General features: G+C 54.3%; 8 protein-coding genes across 8 annotated transcripts; 5 read left to right on the top strand and 3 right to left on the bottom strand.

Annotated features, from left to right (window-relative positions):
* Positions 1 to 536: 536 nt before the first annotated feature.
* BDP81DRAFT_307660 (Aft1 HRA domain-containing protein) lies at positions 537 to 2,344 on the top strand (the record flags this gene model as incomplete). The annotated part of the gene is made up of 3 exons (XM_060583381.1): positions 537 to 615; positions 730 to 1,969; positions 2,026 to 2,344. 3 exons carry the CDS (start codon positions 537 to 539, stop codon positions 2,342 to 2,344), a joined length of 1,638 nt encoding a protein of 545 aa, XP_060450433.1.
* Positions 2,345 to 3,263: 919 nt separating this feature from the next.
* Positions 3,264 to 5,491, top strand: BDP81DRAFT_415591 (Mis12-Mtw1 protein family-domain-containing protein). Its single transcript, XM_060589468.1, has 4 exons — positions 3,264 to 3,559; positions 3,614 to 4,414; positions 4,471 to 4,639; positions 4,694 to 5,491. The coding sequence occupies exons 1-4, from the start codon at positions 3,469 to 3,471 to the stop codon at positions 5,127 to 5,129; spliced, it is 1,497 nt and encodes a 498-aa protein (XP_060450432.1). The 5' UTR covers positions 3,264 to 3,468; the 3' UTR covers positions 5,130 to 5,491.
* Positions 5,492 to 6,134: 643 nt separating this feature from the next.
* BDP81DRAFT_365071 (emp24/gp25L/p24 family/GOLD) lies at positions 6,135 to 7,644 on the bottom strand. The gene is made up of 4 exons (XM_060586503.1): positions 7,213 to 7,644; positions 6,908 to 7,034; positions 6,468 to 6,771; positions 6,135 to 6,399 (listed from the first exon to the last, which is right to left on the bottom strand). Exons 1-4 carry the CDS (start codon positions 7,423 to 7,425, stop codon positions 6,381 to 6,383), a joined length of 663 nt encoding a protein of 220 aa, XP_060450431.1. The 5' UTR covers positions 7,426 to 7,644; the 3' UTR covers positions 6,135 to 6,380.
* Positions 7,645 to 7,967: 323 nt separating this feature from the next.
* Positions 7,968 to 8,926, top strand: BDP81DRAFT_389501 (U1 zinc finger-domain-containing protein; the record flags this gene model as incomplete). Its single annotated transcript, XM_060587268.1, has 6 exons — positions 7,968 to 7,977; positions 8,035 to 8,040; positions 8,112 to 8,213; positions 8,281 to 8,421; positions 8,539 to 8,604; positions 8,664 to 8,926. 6 exons carry the CDS (start codon positions 7,968 to 7,970, stop codon positions 8,924 to 8,926), a joined length of 588 nt encoding a protein of 195 aa, XP_060450430.1.
* A 695-nt stretch (positions 8,927 to 9,621) lies between these two features.
* BDP81DRAFT_307866 (uncharacterized protein) lies at positions 9,622 to 12,690 on the bottom strand (the record flags this gene model as incomplete). Its single annotated transcript, XM_060583395.1, has 1 exon — positions 9,622 to 12,690. The coding sequence occupies one exon, from the start codon at positions 12,688 to 12,690 to the stop codon at positions 9,622 to 9,624; it is 3,069 nt and encodes a 1,022-aa protein (XP_060450429.1).
* Positions 12,691 to 16,496: 3,806 nt separating this feature from the next.
* BDP81DRAFT_82390 (uncharacterized protein) lies at positions 16,497 to 17,229 on the bottom strand. Its single transcript, XM_060596341.1, has one exon. The coding sequence runs from the start codon at positions 17,001 to 17,003 to the stop codon at positions 16,554 to 16,556; it is 450 nt and encodes a 149-aa protein (XP_060450428.1). The 5' UTR covers positions 17,004 to 17,229; the 3' UTR covers positions 16,497 to 16,553.
* On the top strand, positions 17,207 to 19,225 carry BDP81DRAFT_82380 (agmatinase 1). The gene is made up of 8 exons (XM_060596340.1): positions 17,207 to 17,549; positions 17,599 to 17,695; positions 17,748 to 17,838; positions 17,901 to 17,984; positions 18,035 to 18,264; positions 18,316 to 18,618; positions 18,676 to 18,791; positions 18,861 to 19,225. Exons 1-8 carry the CDS (start codon positions 17,409 to 17,411, stop codon positions 18,993 to 18,995), a joined length of 1,197 nt encoding a protein of 398 aa, XP_060450427.1. The 5' UTR covers positions 17,207 to 17,408; the 3' UTR covers positions 18,996 to 19,225.
* A 2,489-nt stretch (positions 19,226 to 21,714) lies between these two features.
* BDP81DRAFT_445230 (uncharacterized protein) lies at positions 21,715 to 22,548 on the top strand (the record flags this gene model as incomplete). The annotated part of the gene is made up of 2 exons (XM_060591928.1): positions 21,715 to 21,776; positions 21,849 to 22,548. The coding sequence occupies 2 exons, from the start codon at positions 21,715 to 21,717 to the stop codon at positions 22,546 to 22,548; spliced, it is 762 nt and encodes a 253-aa protein (XP_060450426.1).
* Positions 22,549 to 23,148: the final 600 nt, after the last annotated feature.

Below are 23,148 nucleotides of genomic sequence, written 5' to 3'. Positions count from 1 at the left end.
TACTCTCACAACGATACTCGTTCTGCACCCCCATCTTAGCACGTCCCCGGGTACGCATCCAGACAAGAGGCCACAACTACGCAATACCTTTTTTTTTTTTTCCTGCTGGCGGCCGTAGAGAAAGAGAGACAACTTTTTTTTCTCACCACCGTCGTCGATCGTCGAAAGCTATTCCATTCCCGTGTCGCTTCCAATTCAGAGGAGCGCTGCAATAGCGTAGCTGCTGCCTCTGACGGCTAACCTTTTACTGCCGTCGCCAACGCTGCTTTGCCCGTCCCTCCTATACTGCGCATCGGATTGGTCCCCCCCCCCCCCCCCCCCCCCCCCCCCGATCTCACGCATCGTTTCCGACCCAGATCTATCTTTCTAAGCTTATTCTGCGTGTCTTCCTCCTCTGACCTCATCTGGCTTTTTCAACACTACCATACCTACATCATCATCCCTACCCTGCTACTGTCACCTTTTGCCTTTGGCGTCCACCCCACAAACGTCAACAACGCTTCTTTCCCCAAATATAATACATCATCGTCGTCATCATGGGGACCTCACCGAACAGCGCCTCGACCGGGGGTGATACGAAGTCGCCCAAACAGTCCAACAATGCCACTCCCCCGCGTCAAAGTAAGTTGGACACCCTCTTCATCGTGTTACTCGTTGTCTCCTTCACCGAAAGATATTGCCGTTGTTGTCGCCATCGTCGTGGTTGTCCACTCGCTCACCTTACGATAGATACCATTCCGGAAGTGAAGCAACCCGACCCGAGTCTGAAGCCCGATGCTGACGGCGCAAAACCTCTTGGTCCTCCCCCTCGACCTGGACAGACTGTTGGAAATACTCCCGATTACTTCGGCGTCGGAGCCGCCTCTCTCAGTCTGGAGCCCAATCCCTTTGAGCAGTCTTTCGGCGGAGGCGCGCCAGAGACACCAGGTGGTACGAAATTACCATCAGTTGCTGCTCTGACCTCGCCATCTTCGTTGCTCCCTGGTAGCGGTGCAACTCCATTCAATTGGGGAGGAGGTTCTTTGCGGACCGGTCCTTTGAGCCCGGCCATGTTATCAGGTCCTACCAGCGATTACTTCAGCGATACGCATCATCTCCGTGGCGGTTTCCCGACCCCGAACGAGTCTTCGTTGAGAACTGGCTTGACTCCTGGTGGCAGTGGTTCCATGTTCCCTGCCCCCAGCCCCAACTCTCAGCAACTTTACGCTCAGCTGGCTAGTGGTGGTGCAACGCCTAGCACCATCGATTTCCATCGTACTGCATTAAGTGCTGCTGCAAAGCGTGACACGCAGGCTCAGAATCAAAACCAGAACCAGACCCAAAACCAAAGTCAACCCCAGAACCAGACACAGAACCACAACCAGCAACAGGCAACCGTGACTTCGCAACCGCAGGAAATGTCAAACGGCGCATCTGCTGTCAAGACCGAAGCAAAGCAGTTCGACCCGCACGATAACGACGCAGCGAACGGCCTGTTTATGCTTGCTCAGGGTGCCCAGGGCCGAAACGGTGCTCCCAACGGGGGATTCGCGGCAACACAAGCACAGTCGCAGGCTCGCCCAGCTCCACCACCTGCTCAAGGCGTAAATACGTCACCTCAAATGAGTGCTAACGGTGCCGGATCTGTTGGTGCCGGATCTGTTGGTGCCGGATCATCAATACGAGGTGTAAGCGAAGGCGGAAGTGCCATGTCAGATGACAGCGAGCAAGCCCGCCCCGCAGCCATGGGCAAGGGCAAGCGCAACTCGACTGGCGGCGCCTCTGCAAATGGCCGAAGAAAGGCTGAAGAGCCTCCATCCAAGGGCCCGCCCGCTAAGAAGTCGAAGCCGAACAACACTGCTCCCCCCATGGATATGATGGGAGATGATAGTCAGTCGGATGACGACGACATGAAGCATGAGAACGGTGAAGGCGGCAAGTCGAAGATGACTGACGAGGAGAAGCGCAAGAACTTCTTGGAACGTAACAGGTAAGCACCAACATTTGATACTTGCAGCCAGCGAGATGATACTAACTTCTTTGCAGAGTTGCCGCCCTTAAGTGTCGCCAGCGCAAGAAGCAGTGGTTGGCCAATCTCCAGTCAAAGGTGGAGTTGTTCAGCAGTGAGAACGACGCTCTCACGGCTCAGATCACGCAGCTGCGCGAGGAGGTCGTGAACCTGAAGACATTACTGCTGGCCCACAAGGACTGTCCTGTCACCCAACAGCAGGGCCTTCACGGTGCCTTTATGCAACAGGCTATGGAGCCATTCAATCCTCAGATGAACCCGTATGGTATGGCCGCTCCTATCCCCAACCAGCAAGTCCTGGCGGCTGGTCAGGGTGTGCAACGCCGCTTTTCATAGGATGATGAAGCCTTGTACAACAATCATTTCGAAGATGAGGAGTTGATTCTACCCATCAATGAGTAACCCGTTGAGGTTGCTGTTCTCGACTAGCCTCTGGCGACGTCGGGATTACGACTTTCATGCTGTTCCATTCTATGGCCCAGCCATATCTTACGGTTCAACTGTATCATCATTATATACGACGTTCTTGCGCCAACATTATTACTTGGTTGCTACGACCGGGCTGCAAGGATCAACCGAGGATAGGCTGTCCAGTAACAGAGGCAGCACACCTCGGGTAGGAGGAGGCAGGGAGTTTGGCAGGCGTCATTTGCTTGGTGCGATTGTATCAGTCCGTCGTTGGAAGGGCTAGATGCTGGGCATATACATCAAAAGGAGTTTAGGGATTGGCAAGTCATTTGAAAGGGTGTAGGCGTTGAGGGGTGGCCGATGGGAATACGCTATCTCCCACCGGCTGGTTGATTTCAACTGATTTATAGTAGCAACGGTAACAATAGCTGCATGAACAGCAATGCCTCGTGGTCATTTAATTTATGAGATTTTGCCCATTTTTTAAACCCTTGGATTAAATTAACTGCGCTTGCAAATGAAGATAACGCATAGGTTTCTTAGTGTATGTATATGCCACTTGTGACATTCAATGGCAGGTGGAAATGGTGAGCAGCGAGCCGAGTTGCGAGTGAATGTACGGAGTAAATGGGCATCGGATCAATCTATCGGCAGCGGCGAGTGGAACAGTGGAAGTGATGTAAGTGAGGCAGTCATGTTCCAGGGTTGTGAGTGGTCGAGAGGGGGTTCCCAAACAGGACTAGCGCAACCGCTCGGGTAAATCATCCCTCACTCGTGTAAACAACATCGCAGAGAAGGCGCACCCCAACATCATGCCTCGCGCCGCCGACTATCACACCTGCAGAGAAACGCGAAAACCACGACAGCACCCCGCCGACCACACTCCCAGCAAGACTGAAATTACGCAAAACCGCACCGAATTTTTGGCTGTCTTTGAATACTCACGCGCCGATTGACGCGCTTTTCGATTGCCTTGAGGCGCGACTCTCCGTTTTCCACTACGAGCACCACCTTTCGTCTCTCGACCGCATGCTTCATTTGACGCGCCATCCATGACGACCGTCATTCGCACCCGTCACCCGTTGCAAGTAATTAGCATGAGCAACGAGCAGCCAGAGAGAAGAAAAAGCAAGCGTCTTGCGGGTGGGTTGGAGGAGCGCGGGGAGAGGGCGAGGAAGATGCTAAAACGACGCGCAGCTTCATCGGTTTACGACGAGCAGGATGGCGACTTCCACTTCACGCGCGGATCGAAATCGAAGCGAGTTAAGAACGCGGAGCCCGAGCCGGAACCTGAACCTGAGTCTGAACCGGCGCCACTACCACCGAAAAAGTCTGGAAGAGGACGGCCAGCAAAAGGACGTGCTTCGGCGGCAGCGAAGGCGCCCGAGCCTGCATCACCAGTAGCAGCGCCAAAGGCAGCGACGTCATCAAAGCCGCGAATGCGACGAGCAGCGAGCTTACAGCCGGTGGAAGACGACGAGCTGCAATTGTTTGCGCCCAAGCGCACGACGAACCGAAGCACGCGCAGTTCGACTGGGAAAGCGGAGAAGGCAAAGCCGGCCAGGAAACCAGCACCGGAACCAGTACAGGAGGAGGAGGAAGAACACGATGAAGTTCACAGTGCGACACCGAGGAAGCCGGAGCCGGATAGGCGGCGGACGCAACGCGCCATTGAGGAACCAGTCGAGTCTGCAAAAATCACGCTTCCCGTCAGCGACACGCCTGTTATCAATCGCAACAAGGAAATGAGGAAAAAGGGCGGAGGCAATCGCCGGAGCAGCACGGGAATGCGCGGTCGGAGAGCAAGTTCGCTGATTGAGAGTGGGCACAACGCGATACCCCACCGAGAGGTCGATTCTGCAGAGTTTTACAAGCACATTGAGTCGGAGGGTCTGATGGAACCAAGACGGATGAAGCAGCTGTTGACCTGGTGTGGTGAACGGGCCTTGCTGCAAAAACCGCCCCATGGCCAAACAGATTCCAATACTGTTCTGGGTGGTGAGTAAAGCACAAATCTTGAAGAACCCGTGCCTAGGCTGACATTTCTCCCCCAGCTCGCTACATTCAGGAACAGCTCTTAAAGGACTTTTCCACAAAGTCGGAATTTTCAGACTGGTTCAGTCGAGAAGAGGAGAGGCCGAAGAAGCCCATAGTGTACCTTCCAAACCCACGCAACCTAGAACTCCAGGAGAAAATTGAGCAACAGGAACAAAAAGTCAAAAGGTATGTTTCTCGATCATCCAAAGTCATGAGGATATGGGCACTAATCATTCATAGATTAAAACAAGAAAAGAAGAAATGGCTGGCGCTAAACAAGACGCGTCCGGATATCCCGCCACTCTTCTCAGAAACAGACACAGCACAAATAGCAACAGCAGATGCATCCATACTGGAACCAAACGAGGCAGAAATGCTGAGCTGGCTCACCGACCCGGCATCCTCGTTTGAGAACGTCCGCACCAAGACGCTCGCCCGCCTGCAAAACACGCAGTCATCGCTGGAGTTTAAGGTGGACCAGCTCGCGGACGGCATACACAAGCTCTCGCAACGAGTCGACACGGCGGGCCGAGAGGCGGATAAGGTCCTCTCTCTCAGCGCCGCGCGGCTCAAGGAGCGGGAGGTGAGGGAGAAGGCCACCGCGGGCACCAAGGAAATGCCCGTTATGGAGGTGCTCCGCAGCCTGGGGAGGATATTACCAGAGGGCGGGGAATAAAGGAAACGATTGTTATTACACGCAACGCCGCTGTCTCTCCTTCCTTTTTCTTTATGACGAACCTTGGAGAAGGGGTATAATGACTGTTATGAAATTGTGGTTGTGGTTGGGGGCTGAGAGGTTTATTCCTCTTTTTGAATTTTCTTCCCTTCAGGTTTGTCTTGGGGGATGTTTATCCGAGATGGGTCATCTCTGGGGGAGGCTGGAAGACACAAACGTTTCGTTCCCTTCTTTCGATGCTTGTCTTGGCATGGGATTGGCGCTGGAGGCGGGCTTTTGGGGATGGAATTTTTGAGGTACAGACTACATCTCGAACGGAGTTTTCATTTAGCCAAATACCCACATGTTCTTTCGCTACCCGCGTCTGTAGTACGTTGCCGTGATGATGCCGTTTTTAAATGTGTTGGTTCAGTACATGGCCAAAAAGGGCCAACGTTGAGGTTGAGGAATCTTCAAGAGAGATGCAACGGATGGCGCATCTCTCTGTTATTCAATTCATTGCCAGACGTGGTAGCCATGTGACGCGACCAAGCTTTTCGGCATCGTTACTGTACAACTAGCACGAACCCCCGATCTGTTCACCACAACTCGGCAGATACAGTCGGATTGCTATTGAAGAACTTGACTCATTCCGATGTTGATGAAGAATCACGCAAGGATCCTGTTATCAATGCCTCTGTTACCTTAATTAGTAGCTACTCTACTCCGTACGTACGTACGGTGCACGATCCAAGCCACCGCGTGCCCGTCAAGATCGAACCATCGTTACAGTATTGATATTCATCGAATACGGTGACTGTTTCGTACGGTGCGAGCTCCATTGCAGCATCAAATTCAAGGGTCCTGTACAGTTTTCGAGGCGAACTACGGAGGACGGAAAAGTTGCTTTACTCGTCGTGTTATCGTGGTTAGCCGATATCCGTATTGTAGATGCATTGGCCTTCAACTCATGGATGCCATATTTGCCAGCTTCATGTCAGTGATTAGGAACATGTCAGGAGCAGATTCCTGCTGTAATGTAATTTGCGTTATATCATTCATGACTTTTATGGTGACCGTCGTATGTATGCATACACTAATACACACTCGAAAACCCCGAGGTGGTTTTTGATGCTTTCCGATGGCATCACAGAGAAACTCATCATCACCGCTCCGCGGCGGTGTCAACATCTCTCGTCTTCCGTAACTCCTTTACGCTGTTTGTCAAGCCATTGGGCTGGACCTCCGTTTTCACTTCACCGATGTATGCGTTTAAATCAGGTGCTTGGATCTGTCGTTGTATGCCATGGTTAGCTTCCAAATTTTCGAAATCAGAGAACTCGATGAAAGCAAACAAACCTGAAGTATGCCCGCAGGTACATAATCTGCCAACCCCACAGACCGACGAGGATGAGCGTCGTGCCGATGCCGAACCACTTGACGCGGGTGTTTGTGCTCTCGTTGGTGTCGCGCAGCTTGTGCTCGCGGGCGCGCAGGTAGTCCATCTCGGTGTTGATTTCGCTGACGAGCTCGTCGATGCGCCTAAGCTCCGCCTCGACGGGCTTGAGCTTCTCCGTCGCCTGGATGGCGTTCCAGTCCTTCGCGTCGGCGCCAATGTCGATGTCGAGTTCAATGTGGCGGCTCGTTGCGCCGCTACGGCCGGCTATTTGGTTTTGACTCTTGTCAGCTATCATGGCTCTTTGTCCCTTTCTTCTGGAGCGTGGTGTGAAGGGTTATTGGTTTCAAGCCATTGGCATGGCGATGTGCTTAGTTATAGGGGGTAGGTGGGTGCGACGTACAGCCAGAGAGGATGTTTTCGAAACAAACGTCAAAGGCGGCGTCTGCGTGGGAGGTGAAGACGACACGCTTCTCGCCGCCTGCAATGTCCTTGGGCTTTCCGTAGTCGTTGCCAACAGCGTCCTTGATCTAGAGAATCACTCATCATTAGCCAAACTGCCGTTGCGACCAATTTGCCTCCTTTTTCCCCAATCCTGTCCGTTGTTGCTTTCGACTCGAATCTCCGGAAAGCTTTTTTCTACTTCGAGATCTAATCCCAACATCGAGGAGGATGGCGTAGGGGGGCATAGCAGTTGAGGCCACATACGTGCATGTTGACGGTCATGCCGTCACCCTTTGAACCGTCCACAATAGCCGTGACGACGACCAAGGTGTCCCTAGCGACGAAATTGCGGATGCATCGCTCCTTCCTGCCCTCGTGGGTGCTCGTGGCTTGCAAATCGAACCTCAGCGCCTGGGCGCAGCAGGCGAGGAGCACCAGACCGCACACGTAGCGCAGCAATGATGTTGTCGGCGCCATGGCTTATTCGCAGAAAAGTCCGTCTCAAGTTCGAAGAGAACTTAAGCTAGTATTCGATCGATTCGAGGTCGGGGCCAAGTCGGCGGTCGTGGTTGCGGGGGGGAAAGGAAGAACAGCCTGGCGTGGGTGGTGGGAATTGCGTCGTTGAAGGAGCTCCCTGGGCTAACGAGGACACAACTGCGATAGGAGAGCTATGGGCCTCAAGGAACCACCTTTGGGGATTTTTGGAAATCTGTCGCGTTCGAAAAAGCCTGGACCACTCGAGGACCCCTGTCGAACGGGTAGAGGTCACCCGCTCTGGGCCAATTAAACTCGGTAGGTGGGGCAGCCTTGCGCCTTGGCACTCACGTGAGAGCGACAGCCTCGCAGCTTTTTGGGTGTGGCGTTTGCTCGCGCCTGGCGCGCTGCCTCTCAACTTCGCGATGCGACAAAAGCGGCATTGCAGCTTGAGGAATCCGGTTTTTGTCCACTAAACTGCTGCTTAATCGGAACCTCGTCAATCCAATACAGCATCTTCTCATAAACGAGATCATACCGCCAAGATGCCCAAATGTAAGTCGCCATCTCCTCCAAGTATCTCTGCAAAGACAAAGCTAACATCAGGTCCAGTCTTCTGTGCGTCTCAACCACCCCGACGATCCACCGCGAAGCTTCTCCAGCCCGAACTGACACATCTCCAATCCTAGGCGATTACTGCGATGTGTACCTCACGCACGACTCCATGAGTGTGCGCAAGGCGCATAACAGCGGTCGAAACCACCTGCGCAACGTCGTCGACTACTACCAACGTACGGCTCCTCCTTCCTGCCCACTCACCGCGACGCATCGAAGCTAACATGCTCTCCTCGTCTCTAGAAATCGGCCACGAAAAGGCCCAGTCCGTCATCGACTCTATCACCTCCTCTTACGCCGCAGAAGGCCAAGCCCACAACAACCCAATGCTGCCACAAAACCAGCCCGGATCGGCCTTCCCGCCGCCGTTCCCCTTCCCAGGAGGTTCGTACATATCTTAACCTTCCCACCCCTCTCTCTCTCTCTCTCTCTCTCTCTAAGTGCCATTTCATGGCGACAGGCACTTTTTGCATCACGTACTAACCTGATCCCCCTCCACAGGTGTCCCACCTCCCTTCCCCGGCATGCCCGCCGGCGCACCCCCCTTCCCTCAAGGCATGATCCCACGTAAGTCCCATCAGCAACCCTTCTTCCAAAGCCTTTCACAGACTTACATCCGTAACTAGCCCCAGGACAAGGCGGCCGCGGCATGCCTCCCATGCCCCCCTTCCCCCCAGGCCCCAACGGCTCACCAATGCCCCCCGGAGGCCTACCGTTCCCCCCGCCCGGAGGTCTCCCAGCCGGCTTACCATTCCCGCCCCCGGGCGCGCCAGGCGGTCTGCCCCCCAACTTCCAGTTTCCCGGCATGCCGGGCGGCGGCGCGTTCCCACCTGGACCCCCTGGCGCGTTCCCGCCCGGTGGCGGTCCTCCGGGTCAGGACAGGCGGTAAAGTGTAGCTTGGTTACCACCTTGGTGACAGCAACTACCTTGGTGAAAAAAAGCGGCATTCTCTCACACGGGACGGGGGCACGTGTCTTCTTGGTACAAGTGGGATTTGGTGTTTAGGCGTCATATTCAGGGCAAAGGGTGTATAAAAACTTTTCATGACATGGCATGGTATATCACATTCAAAAACAACATAGAAGAAGCCAAAGCTCCATCCTGCGCAACTCAGAAAGGGCCGAGGTTCTTTCTGTTTTCTCGTTCCGAAGCTTGAGTAAAGAAACTTGAGTAAAATGGTATCTTGAGCAATTTTTTCTATATGATACAATAATAAGAAGTCCCTCTTTATTTGTAGCAGACAGCGCGCGTTCAATCGTTCATCAACACCTGGCCCTTCCAGTCCCAAAATATCATTGTCATCAATATCGTCAGAGAATGTCTCAAGTGCGAAACTTTGCTCCCATGCTAGCATCAGCTCTCTCCCGAATCCGCGAAGAAAACAATTCTTTGTGTCGTTAAAAAGATTCTGTAGTCGTAAAGATGGAAAAAAAAAACCAAAGCGTTCGTTCGTAGCAGTCGTAATAATCCCATTGATTTCCTCCAGCACTCCCCATTGTGTGCTTCATACCCAGATATATTACGCGTTGAAAAATACTCCAGATGGAATATCAGTGATGAGAAATTTTGTACGTTGGAAGCGCATCAAAAATGTGCGACTGGCAAGTTATTTTGTTCGTTTGGGGGGCCGCGATACGAGTTCCTTCGAAGGACGTCGCCCATGCCGTCTCTCACTTCGCGCGGCCCGCTGATCTTCTGTCTCAGCTCCTTCGTCCTCTTCTCTCGCTTGCGCTCGTTCAGCTGTCGCGGAAGGTTCTGCAACCCTTCCAAGGTGCCCGAAATCGAGAAACGACGTCTTCGTTTCGGCCGCTCATCTGCGTCGCGATCGTTGTCGTTCTGCCTCGTGGAGGGCCCCGAGGTAGGTGGTGATTGATCGCTCAGAGAGTCGAGGCTGCCACGGCGTCTCATGACCCGTAGGTTCCCGCTGCCTGTCCGGCGGATGGTTCGGCGATCAGGCTCGTTTTGAGATCCAGAGTAGACGTCATCCTCACCACGTGCAGGAAGAATGGCAAACGTCTTCTTCACCCGCTCGCTAATACGTCTTCGGGGGCTCGGCCGATTGTCAATAGGAGGGTATCGATAGACCTGGCTGATGGGCTCGTCCTCCATTTCTCTCTCCCACACATCGTCCTCCTGATCTGAGTAGGCAGGACGCCAGTGCGGATGCAACCGGTCGTCCTCGGGCGGCCGGGCCATGCATTCCGGGCATGAGCATGGTTCTTCCACGGCAGAATGGTCCTCACCGCGAGTCCCAGAGCTTGATCCTCTCCTCGTTAGAGAAAAGGTTCTGGTAAGCAGCCCAGGTCTGCCACTCTTGGGCGGGTACGTCTCCGAATTTCGTCGTCGGACCAATGCCCTTTTGATAACAGATCTACTCCGCTGAGGCTGCTCCTCCTCCATCGCCTCGAAATAGTTGCCCATGTTGCGTTGTCTCTCATGATTGGGGGTCAGCCCCGAAGGCGTTGCGGGAATGAACTGAATCGCAGGTGGATTAATTGGAGGGACCGGAGGCGCCGCGCGAGGGTTGCGGAGTGGTGAATCAACGTCGTCCATGGAATGCCGAGGCTGCGGTGGTGTGGTTGGACACTCGCCGCCTGGCCCAGTGGTGATGATCGTAGGCCTCTGAAGCGTTTGTGGCAACTCTCTCTCCGTCTGCGAGTCCTCAGAGTCCTCCGATGGCTTGTTGGAGTGGTTGACAACAAGCACGGATGAGTTTTGATGAGGGTACAAGCTCACAGCCTTGGCCTCAGACACTTCGGGCGCAGTGCCGCTGGTTTCTACCGAAGCTGCTGAGAAGGGCGTATTTTGCGTAGATAGCCGTTTGCCAAAGAAGGGATCACCATGACGGTCAACGTTAAGTTTGTGGTCTCGGTGATGGTGGCCGTTATCAGTCTCAGAGGAGGTCGCTCTTTGGAGGGTCAAGGCGGGTACCCTCGTTTCATGTCCAGGCTGTTGATTCAACAAAGCGTTCTGAGATTTCAAACTTTCCGCGGTGAGTGAGCCAGCGCGCGAAGTGTTACGGCTGGTCGGAGCGGATAAGGAGGAAGAACGCTTCGGGATGACGGGCGGGTAGTCAATCGTGCGTTGGTCAGATCCATCTGACTCGGACATTGAGCGGAGTTTTCGCCCTGGACGCTCGAATACAGGCGTAGGCAAGTCGTGACTTCTTGGTCCATTTGTACGAGTCGTCGAACCGATACTGTTACTTCTTTTGGATCGCCTACTGCTGGTCGACCTGAGAGACGGCTCCCGGCTAGATTTGGACGATCGACGATCCGGAACAACAATGACCGGTATGCCACCGCTCTTCCAGACTTCCCTGCGTGCTTTGCTACTTGAAATCGAGTTGAACGTGGTGTTTGAGGCATAACTGTCATGACGGCTTTCGCTAGGACGAGTGAGCGCCCTAGATCGCCTCGGACTTCCTTCCAACTGAACAGCTGAATTTGTGGCAGAGCTGAGGGGAGACAGATCAGAGCCTGAGTCCCTCAACCCAAATTGCTTTCGGACGTGTCTGAGTGTCTGCCTCCTTTGGGGGATTGAAGGAGCTTCGACCAAGATTGCCTCGACAACAGTCGAGGCAACCGACTTGGTCGACTTTGCAGACTTCGCAGACATTCCCGACATTCTGCGAGAGTCCGCATCAGCTGTCTTTCCTGGGGTCGAAGTGTTGGGCCAAGCGATTTCGCTAGGTGCGTAGAAAGCTGCCCTGTCTCGTTGGGACATGGCGCGCACCGCCTTGGTAGCGTTTGTCGGTGTAACAACGCGGTCTTCGATAATCTCGACCCTCCGCCTTCCAGTCCGAGGCGGGGCTTCGGGCTTAGTACGCCTCTTTCTTACTGTAACATTTCTGCCCAGGTTGTCATCCCATTCTTGTTCCACTTCGTTATTCGAGGCCCATTCTCCGTCAAAGCTACCAAAGTCTGCCTTGGCCTTGGGAGTTGGAAGGTCCTCAGAAGGTGACTCCAGTCCCAGGCCTAAACCGACTGGGGGCGGCGTCCTCGTCTGAGGCTCGGAAACGCGACGAACTGTGTTCTGGGAAGTTCGTGCTGACAGAATATTTGGCCGGACAGTCGACTGCAAGTCCTCTTCAGAGGAGAAGGGCTCTTCTCTGGCAGTTCGAAAAGACTCAGTCCGCGACTCGATAGTAGTAGCTTTCGATACTGTGCGGTCGATAGGTATCGGTCGAACAGCCTTGGGGCGAGTGGCAGGTTGAGGCGGCGTCACGTCAGGCGTTGGTGGACTTTTCTGGTTCGGAGGAGTCGCTGGCGCGCGCGCTGGGGTTGTTGGTGTCTGTGATTCCGGCGCATGAAGTTCGGCGGGCGCTGGGCTCGGATGCTGGATGGAGTGAGTGCTCGATGAGGTTCGCGAGTGGGAAGGCGGTGTCGGAGGCAAATCCGGGCCACTGCCTATCCGCTTAGGTTGGTGTCTCAGTGTCTGGGGGCTTTGGTATTGCGGCCCTCGCATTTGCGACGCTACAGCATCCACGTCGAGGTCATATTTCCTAGGCGTCGACCGCACTTCATAGGAATGCGCAGAGTCGCTTGCATGTCTCCTAGGATGCGGTAGTACTTTGTGCTTTTTGAACATTCTTTGCGCCTGCAAGCCGTCTGCAGGCAAGGTCGCGACGTGTTTCTTAGCTCGAACCGGCATGGCGGCGGAGTTGAGGCTCGTAGCAGCAGCCATTTCAAAGGGCGGTTGTTGAAAAACGTTCCATAGACATGCGACGCGCTTCAACTGCACACACGTTGACCCTTCGCAGGTTAGCGAGGATGGGAAAGGGCCAGAGTTATTTGCATGCTGAGCAGAGTGAAGTTCATGAGCGTGTTCGTGCTTGAGATGAAGAAGTGAGTAGCCGACAGTACGACGCTGGACAGTTCGGAGTGCCGAGTGAAGGAAGGTGAAGACTGAAAAACCGCTGGTGGTAGAGACGAGAAAGTCTTAAGGGTAGGCGTGAGACATTGAATCGGAAAGACTTGGTTGGTGAATCGCGTCAGAGACCAGTGACGTCCAGTGACCGAAGACAGTCATGAGAGAGACAACAGAAGCGATGAGACGGAGCACAATCCTCAGGGCGGTTCAATCCAGCGATATGAGACGGAATCTCTGTGGTTGAGGTGAAGAGTAAGTGGTCGCAGTGGTCACGATGTAGGGCCCGTGTTTTGTGCTGTAGAGAGAGAGAAGGAGGGGGATGAGGCGAGGACGAATACTCGGGCGTGGGATGCGGTCCGATCGGGTCCAAGTCGCACAGACCGACGTAGGGAGAGGAGGCTAGGCGTAGGGGGCCTAGACAGAGAGAGAGGACGGGATGATATGTGAGATTGACGCTGCGCTTCGGCCGGCCTTGGTGGAAGCGTGAAAAGGAGGTAAAAAAGGGTAATCCAAGGCTTCCTGCGGCCTGCGGACGGACGCTGGCGCTATTTTGGTGCAGGACACGGCTTCAGGAGGTTGAGACGACGGAGACAGTCGAGGGTTGAGAAAAGACAGACGGGAAGGTTGATTGGCAGGGCGGGAAAGGGTCTGACGCAAATGAAGAGAAAGCACCCTTTTGGGGTGGGAGAAGAGACAAGGGCAGAGCAGAGCAGAACAGAACAGAGATGGAGCGGCAAGTATCCGGACGTGAGAAGATTGGTGGTGGCAGAGGGTTGCAGAGACAGAGGCAGGCGAGGAGGAAAGCTGGCGATAGGTGCGAGAAAGAGGAATGGCGGGGCGTTGCGCGCCGGTAAATGGGTACACGATACTTACATCATTGAGGTGCTAGGAACCCTACCTTACCTAGGTATTTAGGTAGGTACCTAAGGTGAGGTAAGGAAGAGAGGTCGAGGTGAGTCTGGTGAGGTCAGTACTTTAGACCCGACTGTTCCATACAATGTATCTTTCCACTGCGACTACCAGTAAAAATACATTAAGCGCATCTCAGTCCAATGGGACGTGGGTCCAACCTGTTCGTTTCGTGACGGCTGCGCGAGAAAAAAGACTGGGCAGCCCCCGTCGCAAACTGTGCGTGTTCCGCGTGGACGGTGGATTCGGGGCCTTTCCAACCCTGCCGAGTCAAGGAGAGTCCTAATAGCTCAGGTTCCTCCCGTCAGGTAGTACTTCATGGTCGCGCTCCATGGAAGTCTCAGGTCCAAAAGAGGGCAGAAGAAGTTGGCCAGCGAAAATTCGGGTGGCGGGGAAAGGAACGAACAGGCAAACAGCCCTCCCTACCTTACGTGTACCTCACCAACAAACCTAGTACGGGCACCTTTCCAGTGACTTCCAAGTGAGAAGAATTGTACCCAGAAGCCCCTCAGCTTTTTGGATAAAGTCCCGTCAGTCGTGTCAGTGTAAGATACTAGTGGATGTTTTACTCCCCAACCACGGTCCAAGATACTTGCAATCGCAGTTTTCTCCCTTCTACTACTGATATCGTCGTCCCCCTCCCCCCTTTGTTCTCCAGTCGCATTGAGTTCGTCTCGTGATGCGCAACTTTACCAGGATAGGTACTTGTGGTAGGTAGGCGCGTGTGGCCCAGCAGCAGTAGCTCCGCCAGGGGGGCCGAATGAGGAACTCTTCCACCATCCCAAGTTCCCAACTGTCGCCGTAGCGCCCTACGCGGGCTCAAGTCGGCCGGGAAAAACGGGGCCGGCCCAATCCGCCCTCCAATAAGTCCATCTGCACCAAGGTCGCAACGGCTGCTCATAGGTTGGAACCTGCTTGAGTGGTTGCATCGTGCTGCAGGCGTGGTTTACTTCTTCTGCAAAGCCATGCCAACTTTTCTTCTCTGCTGCATTCGCGGCTCGCCTGCTTTTCTCCCCTTTCCCTCCTGTTTCTCTCTCCCATGAGTCCCCCCCCATATTCCACTCTTGTCAGTACCTTGGTGTGTGCGGAAGGTATTCTTGTGCGTCTGTCCTCGCCTTGGTCTTCCCCTCACCTGCTCCAACATGCCCTAGGTACTCCGACCGGTTCGGCCACATGTACTGCAAGTCATGCCGCCCAATAGGGAATACATAGCACTTGCCAACTCAAGGGCATGAATTTGGAGAGCGGTCCAGTCAAGCAGCCGAGTCTGTCCTCGCTTTCCATCACAGCACCCAACTTGTGCTTGCCCAAGCTTCTTGATGATGCGTCCTTCCTGACTGGTTGGGAGAAGACCAACGTAAGGTAAGGTAGGTAGCATCCCATCTCGCAGGTTGGATGTCTTGCTGTAAGCGATTTCAACGCGCCATGTTGAACGCCATCCCGTCTCCCGTATAGATCAAAAACAGCGCAGATGCAGCAACAAAGAAGTCGTAATCACTTTCCCGTGCTTGCCTCAGACAAATCAAAACTGTGCAACTTGGCGTCCTCTCCCAGACCTGCATGACTTCCAACAAGCCCCGAAGCGAATCAGCGATCTGCCACGGCTTGCTGCATGAGACAAGGTGCAGATTTGGAAACAGAGCCACTGCAAAGGATGCACAGGGACAGGAGACTGACTTGAAAAGTTTCGATAGGCAGCATCGCCATTCTTGCAGACCAGCGGCACACAGATACCAGCTCGCCCCGCCGAGGTATGAAAAGAAAAGACAGAAAAAAAGACAATTGCCGCTGCACTATAAAGGTGCTCCTGAAAAATGAGACTGGGTTTGGCGAGTGCCATCCCTACAAGCTTCTGTGCTGAGAGTGTTGTCTCCAGTGGTCGAGGTTTCCCGAGTCGGGCTGATGTCCCGCTGCAACAGTAACATTTCCGAACTGTTCGCTTTTTTATCAGCCAAAGGGGTGCCGGGTCGGCATGTTTCAGCCGGAGAAAGCTCAACGGCCGCGGGATGGTGCCGGGGCGGAGCACTCCCGGGCTCCGCCGTGAACACCCGGGCTGGCTAGTCGAGAGTCGGCCCGTTGTGGGTCAACAAGCTCACGACGGGACTTTCAATGAGCGGCGAGGCCATGACGGATCCGGCACCTCGGCACGTGCGGATGGGCCGGGGCAAGACTCAACCCCTCGTTGAGATTCATAGATGGATTGAGTACGCAGGCTGGTCACCTCAGCTTGGAGAAGAAACTCATGGGTTTTAAGTACAGATACGGCCCTGGTGGTCGATGCCCTTCCGTGGGCTACCAAATAATCCTTATCGATCTCAAAGGGACGTGATACGGTGACAGGCCGCCGATGAAGCCGACTTCCGGGCAAGTGGCGTACCCTGCTTATCAGCTCTCCGGACCCGGTCTTGCAACATGTCGCATCTCATCGCCGCTGTCGATTTCTCTCCAAGCGAGCAGCCTGCAAAGTGTGCATGACGGGTTGCAAGTGCACCGAGGTGGCCGTTACTGCTGGTTTTCCTATTCGGGTAAGCGCCTAGCACAGCTTGCATGTGTTAGCGTGTCGTACGTAGCTTTATCTTATCAGCCCCGCGTGGGAGTTGCGGCTTGCCCCACGTCATCGACGAGGACTCCCATCTGAGGAACCCTTCTTCACCAATGCATTTCTGAAGAACCAGGACTCTCTTGGAGATCGGAGAAGGCTTGTTCGCATACAACGACTCATGAGCTAATGTTGTTCAGAGCCATCCCATTGGCCGAGGTGACTCTACTCGTACCAGCGCAACGGCCGCTTCTCCGCGGAACCAGGTTGGTGCTGTCAACGCTACAGACTTGTTCTTCAAGACCCAGCCGATGGCCCTGCAGAAGGTGCATCTGGGGAACCCATTCTGGCTTATCTCGTTCAGAGTTTGCATCATAATACCGACAACACTCCAACTTAACCCCGCCTTACTCACGGCATCCAGACCGTCCGTCCCAGGTCCTAACAACCTAGGAACAGACACTTGGACCGTTCTCCCCACGGCAATGGCTTCGCCGAGGGCGCCTGGGTAGTACACTAGGCAGAACCCTGCCACTTCTTGCAGTACCGCTTGATCTGAGGGTTCTCCGTCCGGTGTACAGAGGCCGGGTACTCGAAGCCAATCGAAGCTTGAACCAAGCATCTGCGTTGATCTTGCAAGCATCATGACATTGGACAAGGGGGAGAGAGCTTTATCTCTTGCCCCGCATTGTCAGCAACCTCTGCCGCGGCCCTGGTCTTTACCTAACGCGAACACGTTAATCGTTTTGACCGACATTGCGTCTGATGGTTATCCATTGACCAGTAAGCGTCTCAGGGAGCTCTCGAGGTGTGGCTAATACGTCGACGATAAGCTTGCGAGCCGGTCCCGGGGCCATACCTTATGCCCACCATAAAACATCATGCGTGGAGAAGAACTGTCGAACTTCGGCCAATCTGCTTCTGACATGGACCGGGAGCTTGCAGCTCGCCGTGATTCATAAAGTCGAGGCCATTCCCCTTGACGGACTTTGGACTTTGCCCTGAGCAGCAGCTGCAATCTGAAATCATCGTATAGCCGACTGTCAGCATCATGGTCTCTCGAAGCATCCTCGCACTCTGCCTTGCGGCAACCGTCTATGGTCACGGCGACCATGACGACCCTCAGAAGTCCATGTCCGGACCTCACCAGTCTCTCTGGTATAACACGATTCCTGGTGACGGTGGCACTCAGGTAGGAACGCCATTGAGCTAGCCTGGAAGCACTCTCTTACACATCACAGGCCGACTCTGTATTCTCGGGCATTTCCACCTTTGGTCGCCTGCCGTACCAGCCGTGCCTCGGCGCGAAGAATGTTAAGTACGACATTGCTTTCATTGGTGAGTAGATGCCGTAGAGCAATTGACTATGAAGGGCACTTACAAGACGCAGGTGCCCCCTTTGACACTGGTACTTCATACCGCCCTGGTGCTCGCTTTGGCCCGTCAGGAATTCGCCAGGGCTCACGCCGTCTGAACCTCTAGTAAGCACATGTCTATTCGAAGCTGCTAATTTCGCGCGAGGACGAATACTTACACCACGCAGCGGAGGTTACAATGTGCCATTGGCCACCAACCCGTTCAACAGTTGGGCCACCGTCCTTGACTGCGGAGACATTCCGGTCACATCGTAAGAAGCCAGCACGCACCTTACTCGGCCGTTTGCTAACTCGACACAAGTTACGACAACACGTGGGCTCTGCACCAGATCGAAGAGGGACACTTTGAGATCCTGTCTCGCCAGCCTGCGACAGATGCGGCGAAGAAGGGGCCTGCGAAGAACGAGCGCACCCTGCCTCGTGTCATCACTCTGGGTGGTGACCACACCATCACCCTACCCTTGCTGCGCTCTATCAACCGTGCCTACGGTCCCGTGTCTGTCATTCACTTCGACAGCCATCTCGACACCTGTAAGTTGATCGATCCATACAGGCGCGTGTAGCAAGACTTACGTTGTATAGGGCGCCCCAAGGTCTTTGGCGGTTCTCCTTCAGAGGTCGCTAGCATCAACCACGGCACGTACTTCTACCATGCCGCCCAGGAGGGTCTGCTGCGCAACGACTCCAACATCCACGCTGGTATCCGCACGACGCTCAGCGGACCCAGTGACTACGAGAACGATGGATACTGCGGCTTCGAGATTGTTGAGGCTCGCGAGATTGACAAGATCGGCACGGATGGCATTATCAAGAAGATCATTGAGCGTGTCGGCACCAAGAACCCCGTCTACCTCTCTTTGGATATCGATACCCTTGATCCTGCTTGTAAGCGACCCCAAGCTTGAAAACGTTTGGGGAATACATTCTGACCGTGGCGTGTAGTCGCTCCCGCTACCGGTACCCCTGAGACGGGCGGCTGGTCCACTCGCGAGCTCCGCACCATCCTTCGTGGATTGGAGGACCTGAACCTGATTGCCGCTGATATCGTGGAGGTTGCTGTAAGTTCTCCTCATGGATGCTGCTGTTGCAGGGGACGGGGTGACAGAAAGCTAATTCATTTGACATAGCCTGCCTACGATACGAACGCCGAGCACACTACCATGGCCGCCGCTGATGCGCTCTACGAGATTATGAGTATCATGGTCAAGCGTGGCCCCCTCAGCGCCATGGTTAACCAGACCGAGGTCTACGAGGAGCTCTGAGGAAGAAGCATTGCAGCATGATCGCGAGGAGGAAACAAGACGGCTCTCCTGTAACGAAGGACAGGAGTTTATAAGCATTGTTGATGGGAAGTGGTCCTCTTGTTGGTACAGGCGTTGTCGGAGGTTGGAGTTGCGACTGCAAAAGTTGGCGGACGTTGTTGTTCTAAGTTGCAAGTTGGATGTAGTCAATGAATGAATGGTTTTGGATCTGGACAGTCTCCGTACCCATCTCACAGGCCTTTGACATTTCCAACAGACAATCAAGTCTACGTCGGAAAGTATACGTAGGTTGCAACGACACGTGCTAAAGGAACAGCAACAGATCTCCATGTCAAATTGGAGTACCTGGCCTTCAACGGCGGAAACGGCTTTTGCGTCCATTGATCGACACAGCCCTGCCACATCAGCTGAACGGATCAGACTCGACTCAACGCTTCCTTGTCACGCTTGTCTACTTATATGTTAAACCCCTCACTTCAAGTACAGCCCGTAGCTGGAATGTCCGCTCACCGCGCGCCCGAAACGCGACGCGTATCCGTACTGGAATGTTCAGTCTGCCTTATCCAGAGCTTGAGCGAGAAAGCAGGGAACACGCACAGACCCGGACCCTTCGGGAGCAGCGGGGGCGGCCTCCTCCATCGTCTGTGCCCCCGCCCGTGGACGACAGGGACTTTTAAGTGTTGGGTTTCTATTTTGGTCGCAGGGCTAACCTAGGCGGTAGCGGTAGGGCGGCACGCGAAGCTGCTAGCGATAAAAGATGGCCGGGGGCGCATTCCAGTGAGCTGGTAACGCCAACTTTGTGCTAGGACAAGTTTGCGCAACCAATACTTTTCAGCTAGAAGATGCTTTTTTTTTTTTTTTTTTGGTCGAGTCAAAGAGAATTGAATCGATAATGGGATTGGGTGTCAACGCCCACCTTGAAGACCGCTTGCTGGAGATCTACCTAGATGACTGAGCGAGTGTAGGGGCATTGATGTTGATGAAGCTGAAAGGAAGGCCAACTATCCCGCGCGCCGCTACGGGTCTCAGTCCAAGCTGACTCTGCGAGGCGTTTGATGCCATGCTGCATCAAGTCTTGGTTGGATTGTCGCACGGGAGAAGCTCTCAACTTTTGCTGAATACCTACTAGGTGCCAGGTGGTTCAGAATTTGGGAAATGGATCTCGGCGACTGGGCATGACCCGAAGCGACGCTGGGCAAATGGTCCGTCTGCCCCCAAACTCCGATCCGCAAATCGAAACAACATCACTCACGCACCCGGTCGTCTGTCTTCTTCTTTTTTCTTTCTTTCCTTAATGGAAAGGCCACGCAAGCTGGCGACGATAATGGTGGCTTGACGGGTTGCACGTGTGTGTCTCTCGGTCACTGACACACCCTTTCGCAGCCGTTCTCGGGTGTGGAATGTGCGCGAGCAGTGGTTCCCACTCATCCCACCCCTTCTCCCCGGCCACTTTCAGGTTTGCATTCGTGTCAGTTGTCTCACTGCTTGATGAGAGAACGGGTACCTAATCGTTTGGAGATCTCGAGTCATTTTGCACCTTTGCACACGATTGCTGGTGGCTTTTTGATAGTACGAGCTGTATCCAAATAGCCAGCTTCGCGAGACGAGATACGATCATCATCCTCAAATCCAACAGAGGCGGGAAATGAAATCCCCGACCAGTCTGTATCATATTCGTGAAGAGCAATGTCGAGAAGTCCTGTAAGCAAGAGTCGGATCGCAAGTTCATGCCATGAAGGAATACGTTACAGGGAGGGGTTGGAAGCGTCGCTCTTGATGTCAGCGATGCAGTTCTGCTCTATCGAAAATGTCTCTGCTTCCTTTTACAAGCAAAACACGCGGCCGATGACAGGATACTGGCACGAGTGGAGGGAGGTTCCCCTTGGCCTGCCATCGCACCTCCCATTCCTCTCCGTTGCTCCCTCTCTGCGTGCTGCGCGATACTCACGCATCCCGGGGTTTCCGGGGTTCTGGTTGCAGAACGATGCAAGATTGGGAATACCTACTGCCCAGACTGCAGAAGACAGGTTCAGAGGCAACCAAAATCTTGTCACTTACCACCTCAAGTGCCTAAAGTAAGGTAAGGTACCTTATCCAAAGTCGGCCGGTGAAGAAACCTTCCAAGAAAAGACGCCGACGACGACCCGATTCGCCAATCGGCAAACCCGCACCACCAAGGCGCCGCTACCAGCCAGCCCCCAGCCCGGCTTCGCCATCGCAGTTGACGTCTGTCTCAGCGCCGCCGCCGCCGCCGGCTTTTCTCTCTCGTCTTCGTTTCTTTCCGAGCCCAGCGGGTCTCTCCACCCCCATCGTTTTCTGCAGTGGGTGAATGGATTAGAGCCAAGGTTGACTTTCCACTCGACGTTTGCTTGCGCTACCTTGGCTTCCGAAAGCTGATCCCAGCCATCTTGACTCTTCTTCCTTTCCGTGCCTGAAGATGGCTTCTTCTGTTTCCCCCCTTCACTAGTTGGTACATGGTAGATTCCCATGCTTCCACACACCTAGCCATCTATATATGGATCACGGATGTTACCACCTTCATCCCTTCCGTTTCTCTCATTATCAGCATTCATATTTCACACCACAGCATAAGAAACTTGCATCCCTCGTTTTGTGTGAGCTCAGCTACTTACACAAAGGCTTCGTCTATCCTCGTCGCCTCTGCCCTTTCCACCTCGCTGTCTTCACTACCACGACAACTCACCAGAGAAGCATCAACATGAAGACATCCGCTACCCTCATCCTCGCCGCTTCGGCGCTGGCCTCTGCCCAAGTCACATAGTAAGTCAACCACCACCTACCTCTCCCTTCAATCCTCCCTCGTCCTCACTAACACCACCCACTCTCACCCAGCAACGCAACAACAGGCCAATACATCTGCTCCCGCCCCAACTCAGCCTTCTGCGCAGGCGACTCCTTCGGCACAGACATCATCATCCGCTGCGACGCAAACGCCCGCGGCCAACCAGGCCGCTGCACAAACAACCTCGCTGGCCAGTTCCCCTTGGGCGTCAACCCGTCCCTCTGCTGGATGTCCCAGCCCTACTCGGGCGACGCCGCCTGCGAGAAGAACTGCGTCGTCTACGCGTCCCCGAGCCCCTTCCAGCTCCCGCCCAGCGTCTGCACGCCCTACGCTTCCGGGACGGGGACGGGGACGGGATATGTACCGCGGCCTACGTACCCGATTGGGCCGCCGCCAAGGTCGTCTGTGAATGGCACGACGAGTACCGCTGGTCCGGCTAGACCTACTGGAACCGGTGGTGGTGGCGGCGGTGGCGGTACCGGCGGCGGTCCTGCGCCTTCTGGGAATGGTACTGCTCCGACGAGCCGCGGTAGTGGTGGTAGTGGTGGAGGTGGCGGCGGCAACGGTGGAGGAGGCAGCTCCGGTCGTCCTACCACCACCACGTCCGGCAGCAACCCATCAGGCACGCGGACCCCGATCCCGCCCTCGGGTACAATCACCAACCCGACCTCCGTGCCCACCGCTGCCGCCGTCCATAACTCCGTTGGCTCTCTCGTCGTTGCTGGCATCGTCGCTGCCTACTTCATCTAGACATGTTTCTTTCCTACCTGTCGACGGGTCTACAACTCGCACCTTGGCCCCCCTCTCCAGGCGAGAGATATTGAGGTGTTCAACAATACGTTCATTCCTTAGCAATTCACACATACCCACCCTTCATTAGGCCACCACGGAAAGGCCCGACTCTTTGCATTTATACATCTTACTTTAATACCAGTCACACCAATCGCATCATCATGGGCGGGAACAGTTTCTTATTCTTATAGAGCCCGTCTTGAGGCGGAGTATACTTGACACGGCGCAAGGAGTTTTATTTGAGTCTATCCTCACTCTCATGAGGACCGCATCTCTTGAACAGGAGGGATTTCGGAACTAGGGCCAATACTGGGCCATACTAGATTAGACTTCAACGTGGTGCAGGGAATCATATGGATTTAGATTCGGATTTGGAATTGAATTTTTTTTAAACTTCGGGAAGAAAAGCGAGTAACCTAGTCTGAAGGCCCTGGAGGTAGAGATAGATCCAATCATTTATATCCCATGTTCATCTATCCTCTCATCAAGTGTTGGAAGGTTCTCTTGTAGATGGTGCGGGTACTCTCTTATATTCCGTGAAAAGGACAATCTCACCCA

Source organism: Colletotrichum phormii (assembly GCF_030913505.1).
Source record: "Colletotrichum phormii strain CBS 102054 chromosome Unknown BDP81scaffold_2, whole genome shotgun sequence".
In the NCBI taxonomy this organism is placed as follows: Eukaryota; Fungi; Ascomycota; class Sordariomycetes; order Glomerellales; family Glomerellaceae; genus Colletotrichum; species Colletotrichum phormii.
The sequence above is the reverse complement of the archived record's forward strand: the minus strand, read 5'-3'. Positions and strand labels throughout refer to the sequence as shown.

Excerpts from the sequence above, each read along its gene's own strand:
- BDP81DRAFT_82390 (XM_060596341.1), bottom strand. The coding sequence starts at position 17,003 with ATGATGCTTGCAAGATCAACGCAGATGCTTGGTTCAAGCTTCGATTGG.
- BDP81DRAFT_82380 (XM_060596340.1), top strand. The coding sequence starts at position 17,409 with ATGGTCTCTCGAAGCATCCTCGCACTCTGCCTTGCGGCAACCGTCTAT. Across the intron at positions 17,696-17,747 it reads GTACGACATTGCTTTCATTG|GTGCCCCCTTTGACACTGGT; the intron begins GTGAGTAGATGC and ends TACAAGACGCAG. Across the intron at positions 18,792-18,860 it reads CTGATATCGTGGAGGTTGCT|CCTGCCTACGATACGAACGC; the intron begins GTAAGTTCTCCT and ends CATTTGACATAG.
- BDP81DRAFT_415591 (XM_060589468.1), top strand. The coding sequence starts at position 3,469 with ATGACGACCGTCATTCGCACCCGTCACCCGTTGCAAGTAATTAGCATG. Across the intron at positions 3,560-3,613 it reads AAAAAGCAAGCGTCTTGCGG|CTTCATCGGTTTACGACGAG; the intron begins GTGGGTTGGAGG and ends AACGACGCGCAG. Across the intron at positions 4,415-4,470 it reads TTCCAATACTGTTCTGGGTG|CTCGCTACATTCAGGAACAG; the intron begins GTGAGTAAAGCA and ends TTTCTCCCCCAG.
- BDP81DRAFT_365071 (XM_060586503.1), bottom strand. The coding sequence starts at position 7,425 with ATGGCGCCGACAACATCATTGCTGCGCTACGTGTGCGGTCTGGTGCTC. Across the intron at positions 7,035-7,212 it reads GCATGACCGTCAACATGCAC|ATCAAGGACGCTGTTGGCAA; the intron begins GTATGTGGCCTC and ends GTGATTCTCTAG. Across the intron at positions 6,772-6,907 it reads CGAAAACATCCTCTCTGGCT|CCGGCCGTAGCGGCGCAACG; the intron begins GTACGTCGCACC and ends AAAACCAAATAG.